The sequence below is a fragment of the Pan troglodytes genome, chromosome X (genome assembly GCF_028858775.2).
Source record: "Pan troglodytes isolate AG18354 chromosome X, NHGRI_mPanTro3-v2.0_pri, whole genome shotgun sequence".
In the NCBI taxonomy this organism is placed as follows: Eukaryota; Metazoa; Chordata; class Mammalia; order Primates; family Hominidae; genus Pan; species Pan troglodytes.
The window spans coordinates 48,088,426-48,114,395 of record NC_072421.2 but is presented as its reverse complement, the minus strand read 5'-3'; the positions used below and the strand labels follow the sequence as shown (position 1 = coordinate 48,114,395).

General features: G+C 42.4%; 1 protein-coding gene across 1 annotated transcript; it reads left to right on the top strand.

Annotated features, from left to right (window-relative positions):
• Positions 1-18,121: 18,121 nt before the first annotated feature.
• Positions 18,122-25,289, top strand: UXT (ubiquitously expressed prefoldin like chaperone). Its single transcript, XM_016943667.2, has 6 exons — positions 18,122-18,255; positions 19,222-19,303; positions 19,446-19,513; positions 19,795-19,902; positions 24,941-25,004; positions 25,190-25,289. Exons 1-6 carry the CDS (start codon positions 18,122-18,124, stop codon positions 25,241-25,243), a joined length of 510 nt encoding a protein of 169 aa, XP_016799156.1. The 3' UTR covers positions 25,244-25,289.
• Positions 25,290-25,970: the final 681 nt, after the last annotated feature.

Below are 25,970 nucleotides of genomic sequence, written 5' to 3'. Positions count from 1 at the left end.
TAAGGTAACTAAGAAATAAGTAGTGCAGTAAGCTTAAAGTGATGTCTATTTATGTAAGTGTGAATATATTTTAAACACCATCTGACTATGTTTGTCAAGTTACACCAATGGATTAACCACAGATGTCCATGGTAAGGATGCAATATTTCATCTGCTATGAGGGATATTGTATTAGTCCATTTTCACGCTGCTATAAAGAACTGCCTGAGACTGGGTGATTTATAAAGGAAAGAGGTTTAAATAACTCACAGCTCAGCATGGCTGGGAAGGCCTCAGGAAACTTGCAATTATGGCAGAAGGCAAAGGGGAAGCAAGGCACTGTCTTCACGAGGCAGCAGGAAGGAGAAGTGCCAAGTGAAAGGGGAAGATCCCCTTATAAAACCATCAGATCTCGTGAGAACTCACTCACTATCATGAAAACAGCATGGAGGAAACTGCCTCCATGATTCAATTCAATTACCTCCACCTGGTCTCTCCCTTGACACGTGGGGATTATGGGGATTACAATTCAAGATAAGATTTGGGTGGGGAACACAAAGCCTAATTCTAAGAATTAAAGAAAGAGGAAAGAAACATGAAAGGTGGCTCAACAGTCAAGGACAGGTTTATTTTAGAGAAAACAAACCTGACAGGGGATTCTGGCCAAGTTAGATCAGAGCCCACTCTCTTACAGACTAAGAGTTTTTAAAGATTTAGGGTGGGAGAGTTTATCAGAGGCTTGGACTGCTTCTGTGTCTCTTCATTTTGCTTATCTGGGAGGGAGAGTTTTGTGTCTGTTCCCATACATCTTCCTGCAGCTGCAGGCATACCCCCCCCCCCAGTCTACTTTTAGCTTCCCTATCTTAGTGCACCTGAAGGGAAAGGAATGTGCTTAGTAAGGCCCACAGTTTCACTGGGGTCCATTGTATGAGGGTGAAGTTCGGCAGTTACCCAGGAGACTTCCTCCCCGCCTCCCTCTGTGCCTGAGCTGTCTTATCTGTGTTTTACTGTCTGCTCTTTTCTGGCTGCTTGTAGTTAGAAAAGAAGTGATTTCCTTGAAATGCATGAGGCTAGAAAGGGAGCTTGAACTTAGAGTGGCGGTGTTTGTCCAAGATGACGGTGCTCCTGCTCTGTCATTAACCATATCAGATATTAAAGAAGAAACACATTTTTTCTAGAAGTGAGGAAAGAATATTAAACAAAAGTGATAGGCAAAAAAGACAGAGAACGTCATCACTGAAATAAGGGCACCATTAATAGGGAGAGCAATAATAGTACTCACTTATTGCTGCTTCAAACCATTATCTTCTATAGTTGGGAATAATGCAATAACCATTCTTATGTGTCACAATCATCACATATATACAAATACACATGTGAAAATACAGATACTGCATGGTGACTAAGCATGTTTGGAATAAATCAAGAGTCTAAGTCACGACATACATAAATCATTTATATCTAAACTGCTAATTCAAGACAGGCAGCGTGGTGTAATGGTTAAGAACATGAATGCTGGAGCCAGATATGTATTCAAATCCTGCCCCTTAATGGTTTCTCAGATATGGCACAAAAAGTACACATAAAGAACTCTTACACTTTGCTAAAACAAAATAAATAAATAACCCAACTAAAAAATGGGCAAAGGCTGGGAGCAGTGGCTCACGCCTGTAATCCCAGCACTTTGGGAGGCTGAGGCGGGCGGATCACCTGAGGTCAGGAGTTTGAAACCAGCCTGGCCAATATGGCAAAACCCCACCTCTACTAAAAATACAAAAATTACCCAGGCATGGTGGTGCATGCCTGTAATCCTAGCTACTTGGGAGGCTGAGACAGGAGAATGGCTTGAACCAGGGAGGCGGAGGTTGCAGTAAGCCGAGATTGCGCCACTGCACTCCAGCCTGAGCAACAGAGCAAGACTCCGTCTTAAAAAATAAACAAATAAATAAATAAATATACTGCTAATTCATACTGGTACACATTTTTGTGAAACATACTAACACTTTTTAAGTGATGCAATCAAAACTCTAGTTACAAGGAAGGGAGAGACATCTGGAAAGGTTGACTAAGGAGCTTGGCAATCCTCTCCACAAAACGCCATGACAAAAGTGGACAAAATTGCCAAAAACAACCAGTTAAAGACTCTGGAAATTTACCAAGGTAATATAACAAATTGGGAAGTGGTTATTCAAGAAAATCTACTGAGGCTTGGAAGCAGAGCAAGATGGCCAAATAGAAGCTTCCACTGATTGTCCCCCGAGAGGAACACCAAATTGAACAACTACACACACAGAAAACCACCTTCACAAGAACCAAAAAGCAGGTAAGCAGTCACAGTACTTGGTTTTAATATTATTTTAAGGAAAGAGGCACTAAAGAAGGTAGGAAAGACAGTCTTGAATCACCTACACTACCCTTCCCTCACCATCTGGCAGTGGCCACGTGGTGCAGAGAGAGAATCTGTGTGCTTGAGGAAGGGAGAACACAGTGAATGTGGGACTTTGCATTGGAACTCAGTGCTGCTGTGTCACAGCGAAAAGCAACATGGGGCAGAACTCAGCTGGCGTCTATGGAGGGAGCATTTAGATGAGCCCTAACCAGACGACATCCATCCCAGCAATCAAAACCTGAGTTCCAGCAAGCTCTGCCATCACTGGCTAAAATACTCTGAGGTTCCTATTTCTCCACAGCCTCACCAGCATCTATTGTTTCTTGACTTTTTAGTAATCACCATTCTGACTGGCGTGAGATGGCATCTCATTATGGTTTTGATTTGCATTTCTCTAATGATCATTGATGTGGAGCTTTTTTTCATATTTTTGTTGGCCACGTAAATGTCTTCTTTTGAGAAGTGTCTGTTCATATCCTTTGCCCACTTTTTGATGGGGTTATTTGTTTTTTCTTGTAAATTTGTTTAAGTTCCTTGTAAATTCTGGATATTAGACCATTGTCACGTGGGTGGATTGCAAAAATTTTCTCCCGTTCTGTAGGTTACCTGTTCACTCTGATGATAGTTTCTTTTGCTGTGCAGAAGCTCTTTAGTTTAATTAGATCCCATTTCTTTGCTTTTGTTGCAATTGCTTTTGGTGTTTTAGTCATGAAGTCTTTGCCCATGCCTATGTCCTGAATGGTATTGCCTAGGTTTTCTTCTAGGGTTTTTATGGTTTGGGGTTTTACATTTAAGTCTTTAATCCATCTTGAGTTAATTTTTGTATAAAGTGTAAGGAAGAGGTCTAGTTTCAGCTTTCTACATATGGCTAGGCAGTTTTCCCAGCACCATTTATCAAATAGGAGATCCTTTCCCCATTGCTTGTTTTTGTCAGGTTTGTCAAAGATCAGATGGTTGTAGATGTGTGGTTTTATCTTACACTGTTGGTGGGAATATAAATTAGTTCAACCATTGTGGAAGACAGTATGGTGATTCCTCAAGGATCTAGAACAAGAAATACCATTTGACCCAGCAATCTCATTACTGGGTATATACCCAAAGGAATATAAATCATTCTACTATAAAGACACATGCATGCATATGTTTATTGCAGCACTATTCACAATAGCCAAGTCATGGAACCAACCCAAATGCCCATCAATGATAGACTGGATAAAGGAAATGTGGTACATATACACCATGGAATACTATGCAGCCATAAAAAGGAATGAAATCATGTCTTTTGCAGGGACATGGTTGAAGCTGGAAGCCATCATCCTCAGCAAACTGACACAGGAACAGAAAACCAAACACTGCATGTTCTCACTCATAAGTGGGAGTTAAACAATGAGAACACATGGACACAAGGAGGGGAACATCACACACCAGGGCCTGTCAGGGGGTAGGGGACAAGGGGAGGGAACTTAGATGACAGGTCAATAGGTGCAGCAAACCACCATGGCACATGTATACCTGTGTAACAAACCTGCACATTCTGCATGTGCATCTTGGAACTTAAAGCAAAATAAAAAATATAAATAAAAACTCTGGGGTTTTAAATAAACTTGAAAGGCAGTCTAGGCCACAAGGACTGCAATTCCTAGGCAAGTCCTGGTGCTGTGCTGAGCTTAGAGCCAATGGACTTGGGGTGCATGTGACCTAGTGAGACAGCAGCTGGGGTGGCCAAGGGAGTGCTTGTGTCACCCCTCTCCTAACCCCAGGCAGCACAGCTTGGAGCTCTGGGAGAGACTCTTACCCTCTGCTTGGGGAGAGGAGAGTGAAGAGTTAAAGGGACTTTGTCTTGCAACTTGGATACCAGCTCAGCCACAGTAGAACAGGGTATCAGGCAGAATTCTGAGGCCCCCGTTCCAGGCCCTAGCTCCCAGGCACTTTAGACACACCCTAGGCCAGAAAGGAACCTGCTGCCTTGAAGGGAAGGATCCAGTCCTGGCAGGAGTCATCACCTACTGACTAAAGAGTCATTAGGCCCTGAATACTTAGAGGTGATAGCCAGGCACTACTCACCATGGGCGTTGGATGAGATTCAGAGCCATGCTGGCATCAGGTGTGACCCAGCACATTCCCAGCTGTGGTGGCTATGGGGAGCGACTCCTTCTGCTTGAGGAAAGGAGAGAGAAGAGTGAAGGGGACTTTGTCTTGCAGCTTGGGTACCAGCTTAGCCACAGTGGGGTAGAGCACCAACTAGGTTCCTGGGGTCCCCGATTCCAGGCCTTGGCTCCTTGACCTGCCCTGGGCCAGAGGGGAGCCCACTGCCCTGAAGGAAGAGACTCAGGACTGGCAGCATTCACCACAAGCTGACTGACAAGCCCTTGGGCCTCGAATGAACATCAACAGTAGCCAGGCAGTACCTTCTGCAAGCCTAGAGTGGTGGTAGCCACAGGGAGACATGTCCTTGCTTGAAGAAAGGGGAAGCATGAGTAGGAAGGACTTAGTCTTACAACTTGGGTGCCGGCTCCACCACAGTAGAATAGAGCACTAGGTCGAATCCTAAGGTTCCTGACTCCAGGCCATGGCTCCTGGATGGCATCTCTGAACCTGCCTGGGGCCTGGGGGAACTCACTGCCCAGAAGGAAATACACAAGCCTGGCTGGATTCACCACCTGCTGACTGTAGAGTCCTTGGGCCTTGAGTGAACATAGGCGGTACCCAGGCAATGGACACCATGGACCTTGGGCAAGACCCAGTGCTGTGCTGGCTTTGGGTCTGACCCAGCGAAGTCCTAGTTGTTGTAAACACAGAGGTGCTTGTGTCACCCCTCCCCCAGCTACAGGCAGCTCAGCACAGACAGAGAGACTTCATTTGTTTGGGGAAAAGTAAAGGAAGAGAGCAAGAGTCTCTGCCTGGCAATACAGGGAATTATCTTGGATCTTACCCAAGATCACCAAAGAGGTACCTCTACCATTCTGCAAAAGTCACAGCATTACTGAGCTCAGGGTGCTCTCTAATGCAGATATGACTGCAGTGGCCAAAGACTTAGATCACAAAACCCAAGTTCCTTCGAATACTTGGAAAGCCTTCCCAAAAAGGACAGGTATAAACAAGTCCAGGCTGCAAAGACTACTATAAATACCTAACTTTTCAATGCCCAGACACCAGTGAACATCCTCAAGCATTAAGGCCATCCAGGAAAACATGTCCTCACCAAATGAACTAAATAAGACACCAGGAACCAATCCTGGAGAGGCAGAGATATGTGACCTTTCAGACAGAGAATTCAAAATAGCTGTTTTGAGGAAGCTCAACAAAATTCAAGGTAACCCAGGGAAGGAATTTGAAATTCTATCAGATAAATTTAACAAAGAGATTGAAATAAAAAGAATCAAGCAGATATTCTGGAGATGAAAAATGCAATTAACATACTGAAGAATGCATCAGAGTCACTTAAGAGCAGAATTGATCAAGCAGAAAAAAGAATTAGTGAGCCTGAAGACAGGCTATTTGAAAATATACAGTCAGAGGAGACAAAAAACCTTACAGGCCAGGAGAGAGTGGCATGACATATTTAAAGTGTTGAAGGAAAAACACCTTTTACCCTAGAATAGTATATTCAGTAACAATATCCTTCAAACATGAAGGTGCAAATCTCACTGGTACTAATAAGTACACAGAAAAACACAGAATAGTGTAAAAATGTAACAGCAGTATGTAAACTACTTCTATCTTGAGTAGAAAGACTAAAAGATGAACCTATCAAAAATAATAATACCACAACTTTTCAAGATAGAGTCAGTATAATAAGCTATAAATAGAAACAACAAAAAGTTTAAAAGCTGGGGAATGAAGTTAAAGTGTAGCATTTTATTAGTTTTCACTTCGATTGTTGGTTATGACAAAAACCATATGATCATTTCAACTGATGCTAAAAAGCATTTGATAAAATTCAACATCCCTTCATGACAAAAACCTTCAAAAACCTGGGTATAGAAGGAATATACCTCAACATAATAAAAGCCATATGTGGCAGACCCACAGCTAGTATCACAACGAATGGAGAAAAACTGAAAGCTTTTCCTCTAAGATCTGGAACAAGACAAGGATACCCACTTTCACCACTCTTATTCAACATAGTCCTGGGAGTCCTAGCTAGAGCAATCAGACAAGAAAAAGAAATAAAAGGCATCTGAATTGGAAAGGAAAAAGTCAGATTATCCTTGTTTGCAGATAATATGATCTTACAGTTAGAAAAGCCTAAAGACTTCACCCACCTTATACAAAAATCAATTCAAGATGGATTAAAGACTTAAACGTTAGATCTAAAACCATAAAAACCCTAGAAGAAAACCTAGGCATTACCATTCAGGACATAGGCATGGGCAAGGACTTCATGTCTAAAACACCAAAAGCAATGGCAACAAAAGCCAAAATTGACAAATGGGATCTAATTAAAATAAGAGCTTCTGCACAGCAAAAGAAACTACCATCAGAGTGAACAGGCAACCTACAAAATGGGAGAAAATTTTTGCAACCTACTCATCTGACAAAGGGCTAATATCCAGAATCTACAATGAACTCAAACAAATTTACAAGAAAAAAACAAACAACCCCATCAAAAAGTGGGTGAAGGACATGAACAGACACTTCTCAAAAGAAGACATTTATGCAGCCAAAAAACACATGAAAAAATGCTCACCATCACTGGCCATCAGAGAAATGCAAATCAAAACCACAATGAGATACTATTTCACACCAGTTAGAATGGCAATCATTAAAAAGTCAGGAAACAACAGGTGCTGGAGAGGATGTGGAGAAATAGGAACACTTTTACACTGTTGGTGGGACTGGAAACTAGTTCAACCATTGTGGAAGTCAGTGTGGCGATTCCTCAGGGATCTAGAACTAGAAATACCATTTGACCCAGCTATCCCATTACTGGGTATATACCCAAAGGACTATAAATCATGCTGCTATAAAGACACATGCACACATATGTTTATTGCGGCATTATTCACAATAGCAAAGACTTGGAACCAACCCAAATGTCCAACAATGATAGACTGGATTAAGAAAATGTGGCACATATACACCATGGAATACTATGCAGCCATAAAAAATGATGAGTTCATGTCCTTTGTAGGGACATGGATGAAACTGGAAATCATCATTCTCAGTAAACTATCGCAAGAACAAAAAACCAAACACCGCATATTCTCACTCATAGGTGGGAATTGAACAATGAGAACACATGGACACAGGAAGGGGAACATCACACTCTGGGGACTGTTGTGGGGTGGGGGGAGGGGGGAGGGATAGCATTGGGAGATATACCTAATGCTAGATGACGAGTTAGTGGGTGCAGCGCACCAGCATGGCACATGTATACGTATGTAACTAACCTGCACATTGTGCACATGTACCCTAAAACTTAAAGTATAATAATAATAAAGAAAGAAAGAAAGAAAAAAAAGATAATTCAAAAGATCAGTCTGAATGGAAGAACAGTAGTTGTAAAAATCAAAGGAAAATAATCAGAAGAAGTCAAGTTTTACTTAAAATGAAGAGCAGAACAGTTCATTAGAGACTATTACAATTTCCCACCTGTGTCAATCCTGATGCTTTGAATAACTCCTGTGGTGATCTGCTTCCATAATAACTATTTGGAGAATGAAGTGACGACAGTCTGCTATATATTTTGTTTCTAACCTATAAAAAACAGCATTTTATACTTTAAAAATGAATCAAGACAAACTTGGAAGATTATGGTAGTCACAATAGCTGTATTGAGAGACAATTCACCCTTTTAAAGTATACAACTTAGTGTTGTGTGTTTTGTTTTGTTTTGTTGAGACAGTCTCTGTTGCCCAGGCTGGAGTGCAGTGGTGTGATCTTAGCTAATTTTTTTGTAATTTTTGTAGAGATGGGGTTTTACCATGTTGCCCAGGCTGATCTCAAACTCCTGGGCAACAAGTGAACCTCCCACCTCAAGCTCCCAAAGTGCTGGGATTACATGCGTGAGCCACCACACCTGGCTTCAGTGGTTTTTTTTTTTTTTTACTATATTCAAACAGTTGTGTGACTATCACCATTATCTAACTTCAGAAATTTTTTATCACCTCAAATAGAAATCCCATAGTCACTAACAGCTACTTCTCAATTCTGCCTCCTTCCCATTCCCTGACAATTATTAATCTAATTTCTGTCTCTATGGGTTTGCCTGTTCCGGACATTTCATATAAACAGTAGATTATGGTTTTAATTTCTCTATTGTACTTGCTGAAATCAAGCCATGTATGTTTACAAAAGTTATCATGTATAACGGAAATATTATTAGACTTGGAATTAGAAAACTTGCTCAAGTATACTTCAAATTTAGTTATGCAATTTACTAATCATCTTGGCAAATAAATTAAATTAAACAAAAAAAGACTTCACCAAAAAACTACTAGAACTAATAAACAAATTCAGTCAAGTTGCAGAATACAAAATCAACATACAAAAATCAATAACATTTCTATATGCCAACAACAAACCATCTGAAAAAGAAGTCAGCAAAGTAATCCCATTTACAATACCTACAAATAAAATAAAATACCTAGGAATAAACTTCGCCAAAGAAGTGAAATATCTCCACAATAAAACTGTGAAACAAAGAAATTGAAGAGGACACAAAAAATGGAGACATATTCCATATTCATGGATTGGAAGAATCAATATGGTTTAAATGACCATACTACCGAAAGCAATCTACAGATTCAATGCAACCCCTGTCAAAATACCAATGACATTCTTCACAGAAATAGAAAACATAATCCTAAGCCTGGGCAACATGATGAAACCCATCTCTAATATATATATATAAAATATATATATGATATATATAATATATATATCATATATATAAATTATATTATGTATATATTATATATTATATATTATATAAAATATATATAATATATTATATATAATATATATAATATATAATATATATTATATATATAATATATATTATATAATATATATAATATATAATATATATAAAATATATATATAGATATAAATTAGCCAGGCATGGTGGCACATGCCTGTAGTCCTAGCTACTCAAGAAGCTGAGGTGGGAGGATTGTTTGAGCTTAGGAGGTCAAGGCTGCAGCAAGACAAGATCAAGCCATTGCACTCCAACCTGGGTGACAGAGTGAGACCCTGTCTGAAAGAAAGAAAAGAAAAAAAGAAAGAGAGAGAGAGAGAGAAAGAAAATCTGTATATTGAAGAGATATCTGCACTCCCATGTTTATTGCAGCACTGTTCATAATAGCCAAGATTTGGAAGGAGCCTAAGTGTCTGTCAACAGATGAATGGATAAAGGAAATGTGATACATATGCACAATGGAGTGCTATTCAGCCACAAAAAAAGAATGAGATCCTGTCATTTGCAACAACATGGATGGAACTGGAAGATATTGAGTGAAATAAGCCAGGCACAAAAAGACACACTTCACATGTTCTCACTTATTTGTGGGAGCTAAAAATTAATGCGATTGGACTCATGGAGATAAAGAATAGAATGATGGTTCCCAGAGGCCAGGAAGGGTAGTGGGGTTGCAGGAGAAGTGGGGATGGCTAATGTGTACAAAAATATAATTAGATAGAATGAATAAGATCTAGTATTTGATAGCACAACAGGGTGACTATAGTCAACAACAATTTATTGTGCATTTCAAAATAACTGAGACTATAATTGGATTGTTTGTACACAAAGAAAGGCTAAATGATTGAGATGATGGATACCCCATTTACCCTGATGTGATTTTTATACATTGTATGCCTGTATCAAAATATGTCATGTACCCCATAAATATATACACCTATGTACCCACAAAAATTAAAATATTTTTAAAAATCAATATATTAAATGTTCTGACAAGCTCTGATAGGAAAAAGTAAAAGAAAATCTACTGAAGCTCAGATCTCAGTAAGAATAGTAGGTTCCTGTGGTGTTTTAATCTAGAGCTGTTACTATCTCCTCCAGCTCTGAGGCACAGAAGCTCCACCAAGAAAGGGCAGACCCAAAGAACCAGCAGCTCTGCTGCAGGAGAGGGCTGACTTTATTTAGAGCAGTGAGGAAAATTCTATGCACAGGAGCAACACTTAAAACAACAGTGATCTCAGGCTGAGGCAGGAGAATCGCTTGAGCCTGGGAGGCAGAGATCGCAGTGAGCCAAGATTGCGCCAGTGCACTCCAGCCTGGGCGACAGAGACTTAATCTCAAAACAAAATAAAATAAAACAAAACAAAACAACACAACACAACACAACAGTGATCTCAGGCGGGGCGTGGTGGCTCACACCTGTAATCCCAGCACTTTAGGAGGCCAAGTGGGGGTGGATCACTTGAGGTCAGGAGTTCAAGATCAGCTTGGCCAACATGGTAAAACGCTGTCTCTACTAAAAATACAAAAATTAGCCAGGCATGGAGGAGCATGCCTGTAATCCCAGCTACTCGGGAGGCTGAGGCACGAGAATTGCTTGAACTCGGGAGGCTGAGGTTGCAGTGAGCCAAGATTGCACCACTGTACTCCAGCCCAGGCAACAGAGTCAGACTCTGTCTTCAAACAAACAAACAAGAAAACAACAGTGATCTCAGTGGCTAACAACCAGGAAAGGTCAATATCAGAGACATTCTGAGGTCTTGATACTGACTGGGGTTAAGTAATAAATCAACAGTTCAGTAATAAATTTAACAGGGAGATACAGGGAATGAGACAGGCAAAAAAGGCCTTGATAAGATCCTACTTACCCCAGGCAGTCTGGAAGACAGCACATAAGCAAATCTGCATGCATGTTCAGGAGAAAATGGAGGGGGCCTGCTATAGTCTGAATGTATCTCCCAATATTCGTAGATTGGAACTTAATCCCTAATGTAGCAGTATTAAGAGGTGTGGCCTTTGGAAGGTGATTAGTTCATGAGGGCTCTGCCATCATAAAATTTCCAAATGAAAATTTTAGAACTGAAAAATACTGTCAACTAAAGAAAAAAATCAGGCTTTTAAAGAATTAAAGTTATTTATTTATTTTTTTTGAGACAGGGTCTCTGTCACCTAGGCTGGAGTGCAGTGGCACAATGTCGGCTCACTGCAGACAGACGCCATCTCTTGGGCTCAAGCGATCCTCCCACCTCAGCCTTCCGAGTAGCTGGGACTAGAGGTATGCGCCACTGTACCCGGCCAATTTTTGTATTTTTGTGGAGACGGGGTTTGACCATGTTGCCTAGGCTGGTCTTGAACTTCTGAACTCAAGAGATCTGCTCACTTCAGCCTCCCAAAGTGCTGGGATTACAGGTGTGAGCCACTGTGCCTGGCCTAAGTTAATTTTATTCAGAACTCTTACTGAAGATTGCAACCGGAGAGAGTCTTTCAGAGAGTTTCTGTTAAACTGCTCCAACTGTTTTAGGCCACAGTTTATACACAGGTGGTGGCAGCTCTGCATGTAGCTTAGAAGTTACATCAAATGTGCTCAGAAGTTACATTAGAGCAAAATCACATCAAGGCTTGGGTATGAGGGCACATCTGGTTATAGATTACAGAGGCCTAATTATTAATCCGGTCAGATAATCCTGTTATCTTCTGTATAGGAAGAGGCCAGGATTAGGATCGCTGAACTTATCCTTTCTAAAACTGCTGTGATTCACACAAGGGACACGGCAGGCTGTCCTCCATACTGCTGATCATCTTCAGAACATTCTTCCAGTGGGTGGTGCTGAGTCACTGAGTCAGGGGCTTTGTAAAATTCCACTGATAAGGGATTTTGTGAAATTCTGCTGGTAAGCCGAATGAGCAAACATAGCTTCTTACATATGGTACTTTGTCTCACAATAACTGAATCGAAAGCTCAATGAATGGGTTCAAAGGCAGAATGAAGAGGACACAAGAAAGAATCACGAATCATGAAGATAGAACAATAGAAATTACTCCAAACAGCAGAGAAAAGTAGACTGAAAACCAATGAATAGAGCCTCAGGGACTAGTGGAACCAAATATTCGATCATTTGTGTTATCAAAGTCCAGAAAAGAGAGAAGAAAGAGGAAAGAGCTGAAAAAGTATTCAAAGAAACAATGTCTGAAATTTTGCCATATTTGGCTAAAAATATAAACCTGTTGAATACAAACAGATTCAAAAGGCTAAGCAAACCCTAAACAGGATAAACATAAAGAAATCCATGCTGAGGCACATCAGAGTCAAACTTCTGAAAACTAAAGTCAAAGAAAATTTTTTTCTTTTTTTTTCTTGAGACAGAGTCTTGCTCTGTTGCCCAGGCTGGAGTGCAGGGGCATGATCTCGGCTCACTGCAGCCTCTGCCTCCTGGGTTCCAGCGATTCTCCTGCCTCAGCCTCCTGAGTAGCTGGGATTACAGGCACGTGCCTCCACGCCCAGCTAATTTTTGTATTTTTAGTAGAGATGGGAATTTCACCATATTGGCCAGTCTAGTCTTGAGCGCCTGACCTCAAGTGCTCTGCCCACCTCAGCCTCCCAAAATGCTGGGATTACAAGCCATTATGCCTGGCCTAAAGACAAATAAAAATTCTTGAAAGCAGGAGGAAACGACATCTTATCTACATAAGAAAAATAATTTTAATGACAGTGAATTTCTCATTGGAAAACATGGAAGCCAGAAGGAAGTGGCACAACAGTTTTCAAGAGATGACATAAAAGGAATACCAACCAAGAATTCTTTAGCTGGCAGAAATGTCCTTAGGAATGATGGTGAGATCAAGACATTCTCAGATGAAGGAAAACTAAGAGAATGTGTTACCAGCAGACTTACCTTGAAAGAATGGCTAAAGAAAATCCTTACAACAGAAGGGCAATGATATAAGAAGGAATCTTGGAACATCAGAAAGGAAAACAACAAAAGGAGCAAAAATATCAATAAATAGACTTTATTTTCCCTGTCAAGTTTATTAAATGGTGCTTGATGGTTGAAGTATAAATTACAACATTGAGATGATTCCCAATATAGAGAGAGGAAATATTTATTTAACATTTAATGTTATAAAGGGGGAGGAAAAGGGACTTAAAAGGAGTAAGGACTTTACATTTTACTGAAATTGGTAAGAGAAATAAACAAAATGTGGCATATATGCACAAGGGACTATTATTCAGCCATAGAAAGGAAAAAAGTACTAATAAGTATTATAACATGGACAAATGAAACTTAAAAACATTATGCTAAGTGAAAGAAGCCAGGCATAAAAGGCCACATAGTGTATATGATTCTATTTATTGAAATGTGCAGAATACAAAAATTTTTACAGATGAAATTAAATTTGTGGTTGCTTAGGGCTGGGGTGGGGAGAACACACTGAGGAGTGGGTACAGCAGTTCTATTTGGGGTGATGAAAATACTCTAGATTGCTGGGCGTGGTGCCTCACGCCTGTAATCCCAGTACTTCGGGAGGCCGAGGTGGGTGGATCGAATGAGCTCAGGAGTTCAAGACCTGCCTGGGTAACACAGTGGAACCCCATCTCTACAAAAAATACAAAACTTAGCCGGCGTGGTGGCACATGCCTATAGTCTCAGCTACTTGAGGGGGTGAGGCAGGGAGGATCGCTTGCGTTTGAGAGGTTGAGGCTGTAGTGAGCCAAGATCCTACCACTGCACTCCAGCCTGGGTGACAGCGTGAGACCCTGTCTCAAAAAAAAAAAAAAAATATTAAAAAAATAAAGTTAGATTGTGGTGATGTTTGTACAACTCTGTGAATATATTAAAAACTGCTGAACTGTATACTTCAAATGTGTGGGTTTTATTGTATGTGAATTACATCTCAATAAAGCTGTTTTTTAAAAACAGATCACAGATTTAAATGTCAAACATAAAATTAAAAAACTTTAAAAATAAAACACAGGAGAACGTCTTTGGGAGCTACGGCTTGTGAAGAGTTCTTAGACACAACAACAAAAGCATGATCCAAAAAATGTTTTTAAATCAATAAACTAGACTTCAAAATTAAATGTGTTTGCTCTAACAAAGACCTTGTTAAGAGGACAAAAAGACAAACTACAGCCTGGGAGGAAATATTTGCAAACCACATATCTGACAAAGAACTCATACCTAGAATATGTAAGGAACTCTCAAAACTCAAGTTTTTTTTTTTTTTTAAAGCAATCCATTTGGTAAATGAGCAAAGAATGTGAAGAGACATTTCACCATAAAGGACATGTAGATGACAAATAAGCACATGGCAAGATGTTCTACATCATTAGCTATCAGGGAAATGCAGCCTCCCCTGGGCCTTAGTCATTTCTTGCTCTTCTTGGGAAAAGGCAAAGACAGAGACCTATGAGTCAGAGCTGGGGGCAGGAAGTTGGATGGAAAGGAGAGAAGATTCAAATGCAGACATAAGAGACACAGTCCATCTCACATCTTGGAGCTGGAAACAAGCTGACTGTGTCTCTCATATCTCCCAGAAGCACCAGCCTGAAAATGTGCACCCATAAGCCAGGTTAAGAGGTTGCCAGTGGAAGCCAGGGAGACCCACCTGGTTAGAGCCCCAACCTCTGTATTGGTGACAGACATTGTACAGAGCAGGGGTTGGCAAAACTTTTCTGTAAAAGGCCAGATAGTCAATACTTTAGGATGTTCATACCATGTGGTCTCTTTGGCAACTACTCAACTCTGCCATTATAGCATGAAAGCAGTAACAGATAATATGTAAACGCATGAGTGAGACTTGTGTTCCAAGAAAATTTTATTAATGGACACTAAAATGCAAATTTCATATAATTTTGATGTGTCACAAAATATTAGTTTTACTTTTCTAAAGCCCTTTAAAGATGTAAATAGTATTCCTAGTTTGCAGGCTATAGGAAACTGTAAAGGGTCAGCAAACCAGGGGCCATAATTTGCTGACCCCTGATATAGAGCTTAGATGAGGAGGTTCACTGTTATGCGTACCACTGTCACTCAACACTTGATTTACAATGCAGTGACCTCCCTTAAATCCATAAATTCGGCCGGGTGAGGTGGCTCATGCCTGTAATCCCAGCGCCCTGGGAGGCCGAGGTGGGCAGATCACTTGAGGCCACAAGTTCGAGACCAGCCTGGCCAACATGGTGAAACCCTGTGTCTATTAAAAATACAAAAATTAGCTAGGTGGCATGGTAGTGTGTGCCCGTAGTCCTAGCTACTCCAGAGGCTGAAGCAGAAGAATCACTTGAAACCAGGAGGCGGAGGTTGCCATGAGCAGAGATCACACCACTACACTCCAGCCTTGGCAACAAAGTGAGACTCTGTCTCAAAAAAAATCTATAAATTCTACTTCTAGGAATTTATCACAAGGAAATAATCATGGCTCCGCACAAAAATTTGACAGCAAAGACTTATCCCATTCTGGTTATAACAACGAAAATATCTGAACACATTCAAATATCCAGTGACAGAGGAGTGGCTCAAAAATCTGAGGCCATCCAAAGAATGGAATGCTATGCAGCCATGTCAACAATTATCCTATGGTCTGGAAAGAAAGCAAATGTGATCAAATATTAACAACGAGTGAATCCAGGCCGGGCATGGTGGCTCACGCCTGTAATCCCAGCACCCTGGGAGGCCGAGTTAGGCGAACTGATTGAGCTCAGGCATTCGAGACCAGCCTGGGCAACATGGTGAAACCCCATTTCTACAAAAAAATTAGCTGGGCATGGTGGCTCATGCCTGTAGTCCCAGCTATGCAGGAGGCTTAGGCGGGAGGATTGCTTGAGCCCGGTGGCAGAGGTTGCAGTGAACCGAGATCACACCACTGCATTCTAGCCTAGGCAAGAGAGCAAGACCCTGCCTCTAAAAAAATTTTAAAAATTCAAAATAAAACAACTGGCGAACTTAAGTGCAGGGTATATGAGTGTTCACTGTCAACTTTTCTGTAGGTTTGAAATGTAAAAATAAAGTTGGAAATATATTTTTAAGTAAAAAATTCTTTTTTGTGAAATATAAGTTAATAGACTTACACAGACTCATCTCCAGCCCATCAGAATTGTGTTCTCTGTTAAATAAATATAAGTGTCTTCTTTTCTCTCTTTTCACAGGAAAGTGGTATAGATTAACTAGATAATATTTTTCTACCTAGTATCTATTCCAATCACACTCAATGTAATTTAAACTATATGTAACATGAGATTTACAGACCAAAAAAACTAATCTCAATGTTTTCATTTTACAATTATCTCGTTCTAAGGGCAAAGAAAAGCTTAACTTGGCCAGGTGTGCTGGCTCATGCCCATAATCTCGGCATTTTGGGAGGCCGAGGTGGGCAAATCACTTAAGCCTAGGAGTTTGAGACCAGCCTGGGCAACATAGTGAGACTCTGTCTCTACAAAAAATTTTTTTAAAAATTAGATGGGCGTGGTGGTGTATGCCAGTAGTCCCAGGTACTCCAGAGGCTGAAGCGGGAGGATCACGAGCCTGGGAGGTTGAGGCTGCAATGAGTCATGATCATACCACTGCACTCCAGCCTAGGGGACACAGACCCTGTCTAAAAAAGAAAAAAAAGAAAGAAAGAGAGAGAGAGAGAAAGAAAGAGAGAGAGAGAGAGAGAAAAGAAAGGAAGGAAGGAAGGAAGGAAGGGCTTAACTTGCTTGGGTTTTGAGCATTTGAAAAAAAAAACTTGCTTTTACATATGAAACACAAATTATCTGGGAAGACTTCCTTGGTAGGGGTGGGTGCTCTAGGCTCTACAGATGGAAATAGCATTTGGGGATTCATCCCATGGTCTGGATTCTTCTCCAGGCAAAGGCCCATTCTTGCTGGGTTATAAGTTCTTGTTTGAAAATCTAACCTGAAAAATAAATTCACTCAGTCACTCTAGTGCATAAGAATAAATTCACAAAAACCTTACCATTTAAATAAAAACATGGGAACTATGCCTAACTACAAGATGGCCAATCTTCGGCAGAGGACTTCAGCCACCCTCTCCATTTGACTATCAAACGAGGTGATTAGACAGAGAGTGTTGTCAATTTCCACTTGAGCCTCACTTATGGGTTGCGAGTGCAGAGCTGGAGTTATCAAAGATGAATTTTAGAAAATCTGTCTCTGTTTAAAACCTTTTAAATGCTCATACTCAGTCCCATTGCCAGGAGTGAAATCCAAACCTCCCGTGTGAAAAATCAATATCCAGGCCGACAGATCACACGGGATCTTCCTTATAGACCAGAACCATAGTCAATTTTTAGGTCCTTTTAAATATTAAACTCTTCACTTCCTCTCTCTACCTCCACCTGTGCGTCGCGCCTACCTTAGAACCCGCCAAATCCCATTAAATCCCACCCCCACCAGCCACACACGGTCTCCATAGGCTCCAGGCGCCGCTTTTGCAGTCCCCCATTGGCCGGTTTATTGCCAGACGGCCCCTGCTCGCACGCCCTAGTCTTCTTTGATCTCCTCGGATTCCGTGAAGCCCCGCCCTTCTCTTCTCCCCTTTAGCCCGTCTTCTTCCACTCAGGCCCGCCCCTTCCCAACTGGCTATTTGGTTGGCCAGCGCGCTTGCCACTTACGTCATTCACCCGCGCCACCCGGAAGCGGCGGTTCCTACCAACCGTTCTTATTGCTGGCGGCCTGAGGTAAAGGCCGCGCTTGGGTGTCCCTGGGTGGTAGTGTCCCCGAGTTGGGAGGGGCGGAAGGCTGAACCTCCAGCTTGAGCCGGACAAGCCGATTCCCAGCGTTGAGAGGGTAGAGATGAACTGTGTGTGAGGCCAAACTGGATCGGTCAACATGGTCTTCCCCCTCCCCACTCCCCAGGAGCCCATCATGGCGACGCCCCCTAAGCGGCGGGCGGTGGAGGCCACGGGGGAGAAAGTGCTGCGCTACGAGACCTTCATCAGTGACGTGCTGCAGCGGGACTTGCGGTGAGTGACAGTGCGGGGGGCGGGGCGTTTGGAACATTCCACGTGGTGGGTGGGGCGTTCAAAGTTAGGGCCAACCCTTTGGATTGGCGGGCGAGGCGTTCAGAGTCCGGCCCCGCGCTCCTTGGAGCGAGAAGTGGGGACGACATCCGGGGTGCAGTTTGGCTGGGACGTGGCGTTCATAGCAGGGGCGTGTCAGCGCATGCGCGGCCTCCGATGTTTAACGGATTAAGGCTTGTTTTCTGGAGCCACAGTTCTCGGGTTCGAATCCTGGCTCGGCCATTCTTCATCCTTGTGAATACGTCCTACCTCGCCTTTCTGTGCCCTATAAACTTTACTCTTCTGTGAAATGGGGAGTTTTCTGGAACCTTCCCCTTGCAGTGGTTTTGAGTTTTTGATGTGTCCCATCTTTGTAAAGAATTTAGCATGGATGCCTGAAACATAGTAGAGGTTCAATGAGTATGAAGAAATATTATTGCAATCTTTGTTAATCTAAGCAGGAAATAAGGTGTTCAGAACTAGGCCTATGAGCATCCTAAAAGGGATGGAGGATTTTTCTAGGGTGAGGATGGGACATTATGATTGGAGTTCAGTATTGGGAGTGTAATAATAGTAATTATAACTAACATGTATATAGAGAGTTTACCATTTGATAGGCATTATTCTAGATGCTTTGTAGTAAACGCTCATTTAATCCTAATGACTCTACAAGGTAATACTGTCATTTGTACTTTATAAATGGGGAAACTGAGTCCCAAACAGGTTATTTACTTGCCAAAGTCACACATCTATAAAGGATAGAGCCCAGATCCAAACCCAGGCAGTCTGACCCAGAGCCCAAAATTAACTTATGCACTAAAAAGCCTTTTCAGTGTATGGTGACATGAGAGTGTCAGAGGGTCATGATATGAGGTATACTAGGAGGAATGGGGCTGCCTATTGGTCACCATTGTACTTTCGTCCCATCAGAAAGGTGCTGGACCATCGAGACAAGGTATATGAGCAGCTGGCCAAATACCTTCAACTGAGAAATGTCATTGAGCGACTCCAGGTAAAGACTATCGGATTGGGTACCATTTTTTTGGTATGTGTGGGCAAGGGAGGGAAATGGGAAGAGAGACTCCAGACCCAACCCTGTCACCTGACCTAAGAGTTCACCACTGACCCCTACCTCTTTTTCCCTGGCCCCACAGGAAGCTAAGCACTCGGAGTTATATATGCAGGTGGATTTGGGCTGTAACTTCTTCGTTGACACAGTGGTGTGAGTGTCTACCCGCCCCTCTGAGCCCACAGGGTTCAGCTTACCCCTTCCCTCATGCAACATATATTTTTTTGAGTATCTTCTATGTACCAGGCACTATGCGAGGTTTTATATCCCAGTAGGATATAAGCTAGGTGCTGGGGATGTGACAGTGAATAAAATAGGACAAAATCCCTGCCTTCCCAGAGCCTCAATTTGGGGAAGGGTGGGGAGCAAAACATAAACTATGCTAAACAGTGATAAGGACTTCTCCCCACTTCCTCTAACCTCTCTTTCCTCAGCCCAGATACTTCACGCATCTATGTGGCCCTGGGATATGGTTTTTTCCTGGAGTTGACACTGGCAGAAGCTCTCAAGTTCATTGATCGTAAGAGCTCTCTCCTCACAGAGTAAGTCCATTCCATGAGGATAGTGTGTAAAAACACCACCATTTCCAACACTCTTCTCCCTTTACCCATGGCTGCCTGGAATGATACTTAAGGACTCGTCTCCCCTCCTCTTCAGAGCTGGGGCTGAAGAAATGGGGTTGCAAAGCCCATGTGTAGCACATAATAAGCACTCAAAAAATGATCTTTGTATTGTTCATTCACGCAAACATTTATTGGGCATCTTCTGTATGCCAGGCACTGTGCTTAGCAGTGGGAATGCAGCAGTGAACAAGACAGAAGAGTTCCTTGAAGGCTTACAATCTAGAAGGACTATACTGTTATACATAAATACAATTATGACCAGATCCATGAGGTCTCAGCCTGTTAGAATTGGTAACAAGAAAACTAGTTACCTATGATTTCACTTCCTGCTAATTTTACTATTCATTCACTGTGTTCCTGCCACACTCACCTTCACATGCTTCTTTCAGCACCCCAAGAATGATCCCACCCCAGGGATATTGCTGTAGCTGTTCTCTCTGCCTGCACTGCTCTTTCCCCCAGTACCCACATGGCTTCCTTTCTCCTCACTCACTCACTCTTGCTTAAATGTCACTTCCTCAACGAGGCCCTCTGTAACCTAACTTTCAAATTACAGCCCCTGGCATGCTTGATTCCCCTCCTTCTACTTTTTTTCTACTAACACTTATCACCCCCTAATATTTACTATGTAATTTCTTTCTCATGTTGTCTCCTCCAATTAGAATGTAAGTTTTACAAAGGGGGAGATTTGGTTTATTCCCTTATACCCAGGTGACTAGAGTAGTACAAGCATATAGTAGACACTCTGTGTTTTTGTTTTTAAGAGATGGTGTCTTGCTGTGTTGCCCAGGCTGGAATGCAGTGACTGTTTACGCTGCGATCATAGCATACTACATCCTCAAACTCCTGGGCTCAAGCAATCCCCTTGCTTCAGCCTGCCAAGTAACTGGGACTACAGGCGCACCGCTGTACCTGGCTTTGTGTTTGTTGAAATAATTTGAAAGGGTATGCTGGAAGCATATTAAAGTGGTTATTGAAGCAGATCTGTGTTGGGGGTGATGGGGAGAGAAAATGTGGGCTCCAGTTGAGTTTAAGGCAGGAGTGTCCAATCTTTTGGTTTCCGTGGGCCACATTGGGAGATTTGTCTTGGGCCATACATAAAATACACTAATGCTAATGATAGCTGATGAGCTAAAAGAAAAAAGTTGCAAAAAAAAAATCACATAATGTTTTAAGAAAGTTTATGAATTTGTGTTGGGCTGCATTCAAAGCCGTCCTGGACCGCATGTGGCCCACTGGTTGCGGGTTGGACAAGCTTGATTTACGGTTTTGTGCAGGGAAGGGCAGTTGGGAGCATAGATGAGGGATTTGAAATGTAGCTAGGGAAGGCCTCCCAGAGGAAGGGACATTCGAATCATTTGACTGGGTGACAAAGCCATGGGGCTATCTGGCGAAGAGCATTCCTGGCAAGAGGAATAGTGTGCCTGGCATGCTAGTGAAACTACCAAGAGAGGTGAGCTTGGTTTCAATGGAATGAGCATGGGGGCACTGAGCAATACACTTAGATTAACAACATCTCACAAGTGTGAGTACCATTGATTTAAACTTCTTTGTTGGTTATGTTTATGTCTGTTCCTACATTCATTTTTTCCAGAGTTGCCTCCCTTAGAGTTTCAGTAATTTTTATCTTTTCAAACCTTTCCAGCCATGGGAAGGACTAGCAGGTGCTAGTGGACCCAAAAGAACCTCAGACCTGCTGAGATTTCTGATTCTTGGTGTTCAGACCAATTAGCAAATAGTTTAATTAAACGGCCTGCTTTCATGGTCAACACAATTCTGAACTGGTGGTCATTTAGACCAAGTCCACTTTGTTTTTGAGACGGAATTTTGCTCTTGTCGCCCAGGCTGGAGTGCAGTGGTGCGATCTTGGCTCACTGCAACCTCTGCCTCCTGGGCTTAAGGGATTCTCCTGCCTCAGCCTCCCAAGTAGCTGGGACTACAGGCATCCACCACCACTCCCGACTAATTTTTGTATTTTTAGTAGAGACAGGGTTTTGCCATGTTGGCCAGGCTGGTCTCAAACTCCGACCTCAGATGATCTGCCCACCTCAGCCTCCCAAAGTGCTGGGATTGCAGGTGTGAGCTACCGCGCCCAGCTAAAGTCCAGTTTGTATAAGAAGGCTTTCCTTGTTATGTCACAGGATTCCTGAGCCTATCAAATAGATTTTAATGTTTTGACACTCCACGTACTTCCCCAAAATGAAGTATTTAAATTGTCAGTGCCTGCCCCCTTGCCTGGTCTTTTTGATGTACTGACCTGGTCTATTAGTGTGATGAAAAATATGGTTGACTCTTACTGCTTTATTGTAATTAGTAGGACTGTCTAGAAGTTTAATTTTTCTAAGAGATGAAGATTTGAGTCTATGTAGCTGGCTGTCCTTTAAAATATTTGGTTACTTGGGATATACTTTGAACTAACTTTCTGGTCATTTTATGTGATCAAAAGTGTCAGTTCTTCCTGTTCCTAGTATATTTCTTTGTTTGGGAAGTGGAAGGGATGAAATCTCTATATTCTTTCCTGATGACACAGAAAGGAGTACACATCCACATCTCATGAATAGACATGTAATTATAGAAGAAACAGCCTAATGGCCGGGCGCGGTGGCTCACGCCTGTAATCCCAGCACTTTGGGAGGCCGAGGTGGGTGGATCACGAGGTCAGGAGTTCAAGACCAGCCTGTCCAAGATAGTGAAACCCCGTCTCTACTAAAAATACAAAAAATTAGCCGGGAACGGTGGCAGGCGCCTGTAATCCCAGCTACTTAGGAGGCTGAGGCAGGAGAATCGCTTGAACTCGGAGGGTGGAGGTTGCAGTGAGCCGAGATCACGCCACTGCACTCCAGCCTGGGCGACACAGTGAGACTCCATCTCAAAAAAAAAAAAAAAGCATAACCATATGACTATTCACACTGCCTTACATACTAAATCAGTAGTAATTTGCTTCTCACATAGCAAATAAAAATAAATCAGCAGTAATAAACATATCCCTTTTGTGTTACAGCTAGCATTTGGTGAACTCTGTATTTTTCTCCCTTTTAAAGTGTTGAACTCATAGGTTTTCATAAGGTAAGCTTACACCATTAACTAATTTTGTTCTCTTTTTTGATGTTAAAATTGTCCCTTAGGAGCTGATCAGGTTCATTCTTCTGTTCTTTAAGCGTTACCCCCAGAATATTCTTGAAAGTATTCTTGCTTTCTGGCAACAACACCCATACTTCATTTATTTCCTGTCCCTAAACATACACTCAACCAACTTCAGGTTCCTTTTAATGGAGTAGTCACTTATTCATTCAACATACGTTGGGTGCCTCCTCTGTGCCACACACTGTTCTGGTCCCTGGGGATAGAGCAGGAAACAAAAAAAAACAAAATCTGCCCTCATACAGCTGACATTCTAGTCAGGGGAGACAAACAATAAACAAATGAATGATGTAGTATGTCAGATGTTGACAGTGCTATGGAGAAAGCATATCATGGAGATCAGAAGCATTACCTGCAATGGAACAGTCATGATTTTAAGAAGAATGGCTGACTGGATGTGAAGTGTGAGAGAGAGGAGTCCAGGTTTTTGGCTGAGCAGCTGGAGGGATGGAGTTGCCATTATCTGAGATGGAGAAGTTAGGGGAGGAGTAGATTTGGAGGGGAAGGTCAGGAGTTTAGTCTGGAACCTGTTAAGTATGAGGCACTTATTAAACACTGAAGTGGATTTTTAGAAGATGTCATTAAAACTAGTCAAGTTCAGGAGAGAGTTCTGGGCTAGAAATAAAAATGTGGGAGATATTGGTATATACATGGGTTCATACTACTTTTTTTTCCAATTTAACATCCTATCTTATTGCTCTCTGCTTTTCCAACAGTATTTAGTTTCATTTACCCCTCAAACTGACTCCTACATTGACAGCACAATAAAATCCACATTCCTTATTATATTAAGACCCTGTGTGATCTAACCTCCTCCTATCTCTTGGACCTTGTCTTAGGCCACTTTCCCTCCCCACTCACTTAATTTCTAACACTCTGACCTCACTGCTTCTCAAACAGCTCTTTGTTGCCTCTTGTCCTTTTTGTGGAAAAGGCCTTCCTACTGCTTAACCATTAGGCATTCTTCGATTCCTTCTCATTCTTCATTCTTGAGAAAGGCCTTCCTTGACCCTTTATATCAATTAGGATTCTTTTGGGCGAGATCTGATCCAAACTGGCTTAGAGAAAAGGAGTCAACTGACTGGTTCATGTAATTCAACCTCCTTCCTCTGCTGCAACCTTCCCTTGGCTCCCATCTCACTTAAGGTCAAAGCCAGGGTCCTTACCATGGCCTTGTAGGCTTCACACAGTTTGTCTCCCTCATTACCTCTCTGACCTCACCTCTTACATTCCCCCTTCACTTATTCTTCTCCAGCCAGAGTGGCCTCTTTGCTGCACCTCAAACATGCCAGGCACACTCCCACCTCAGTGCCTTTGTGTTTGCTGCCCCTTGTGTGTGGAACACATCCTCCATATAGCCACACTACTCAAAATTCACTGTCTTTAAGTCTTTACTCAAATGCTTCTCAGTGAAGCCATCCCTGAGCCCTCTTTAAAATTGCAGCCCCCCACTCCTGTACTCCTTATTGTCTCTCATTTTTAATTTTTGTTATTGTAGTTAGAACCATCTGACACATAGCTTTTATTCCATTGGTTTTTTGTTATGTCTTTCTTTACAAGAATTTGAAGTCCATCAGGCCGGGAGTTTTGTTTGTTGTGTTTGCTGCTATCTCCCAGTGCCTAAAATTGCCTGGCATACAGTAGGCATTTAATAATCTTTGAATCAGTGAAAAACAGATGGTGGCTTGGCATTTCTGCATAGGAATGAGCCAGGTGGAAATCATCCAGGATATAAGTAGATCTTGAAGTGATAAGGAAGGGTCATCCTCATAATCATGTGGGGCCCATTTTGCCCTTTCTTGTTTCTTTTCTCTAGGCTCAGCAACAGCCTCACCAAGGACTCCATGAATATCAAAGCCCATATCCACATGTTGCTAGAGGTGAGAGCAGCTCACCCCACTACCAGACTCTGTGTTTAGGGTGGTGACCTGAAGAAGGGAGAGAGCGAAAGAAGGGAAGGACCATCTTTCCCTCTAAACTGGAGTCAAGGGAGGGAGGTCAGAGCAAGCCTGGGGGCGTAACCCAGACCCAGTCTTTGTTCAATCTCTTCTGTCCTCTTTTTCAGGGGCTTAGAGAACTACAAGGCCTGCAGAATTTCCCAGAGAAGCCTCACCATTGACTTCTTCCCCCCATCCTCAGACATTAAAGAGCCTGAATGCCTTTGAGTCACATGGCCCTTCTTTTTCCCCATAAACCCTGCTAGTTGCCACGGGGGCTGTTCCTAGGGCACAAAGTTACTGAGAGACCCAGAGATCCAGTCTCTCTGTGGAACCTCTAAAATGCCCCAGCAGTCCTGCCTCCAGCCTGTTGCCTGGCAGTATTTGCCAGTTGACCTTATGCACTGCCCTCTCTTCTGTCATCTTGGCAACCTGGGCCCCCCACCTCACCCTTTCTTCCATTCCTTTTCCTAGACGCCACCCTTTGAATTGCCATAGAGAATGGGCCAATTCATGGTGGAGGTTTGTTCATTCCCACAACAATCAAAGGGCCCTAAGGTTTACCCTTTCACACACCCAATCATTCCCCAGGTACCCTAAATTACACCCAAACCCTAACTCAGCCCTACCTTGTCTTAGCCCCTACTTGTAAGTATTCCAGCTTCCAATGGGCACAGACCTGGATCCCGCTCTCCCTAGTCGGGCCCCTATTCTAGGTTGAGTTCAGCCACCGCCAATCAACGCAGAGCCAGGTTCCTCCCCTTTTTAACTCTGGCCGCAGTTCAACCCTGCCCTCTGAAAGCATTTCGTTTCTGCCACTCAATGCTCTTTCGTGTGCCTGACAGCCATCCTGCCCTCCTACCTCCGCTGTGTTCTAAATTCGTCTTCTACCCAGCTCTATGGTCTTGT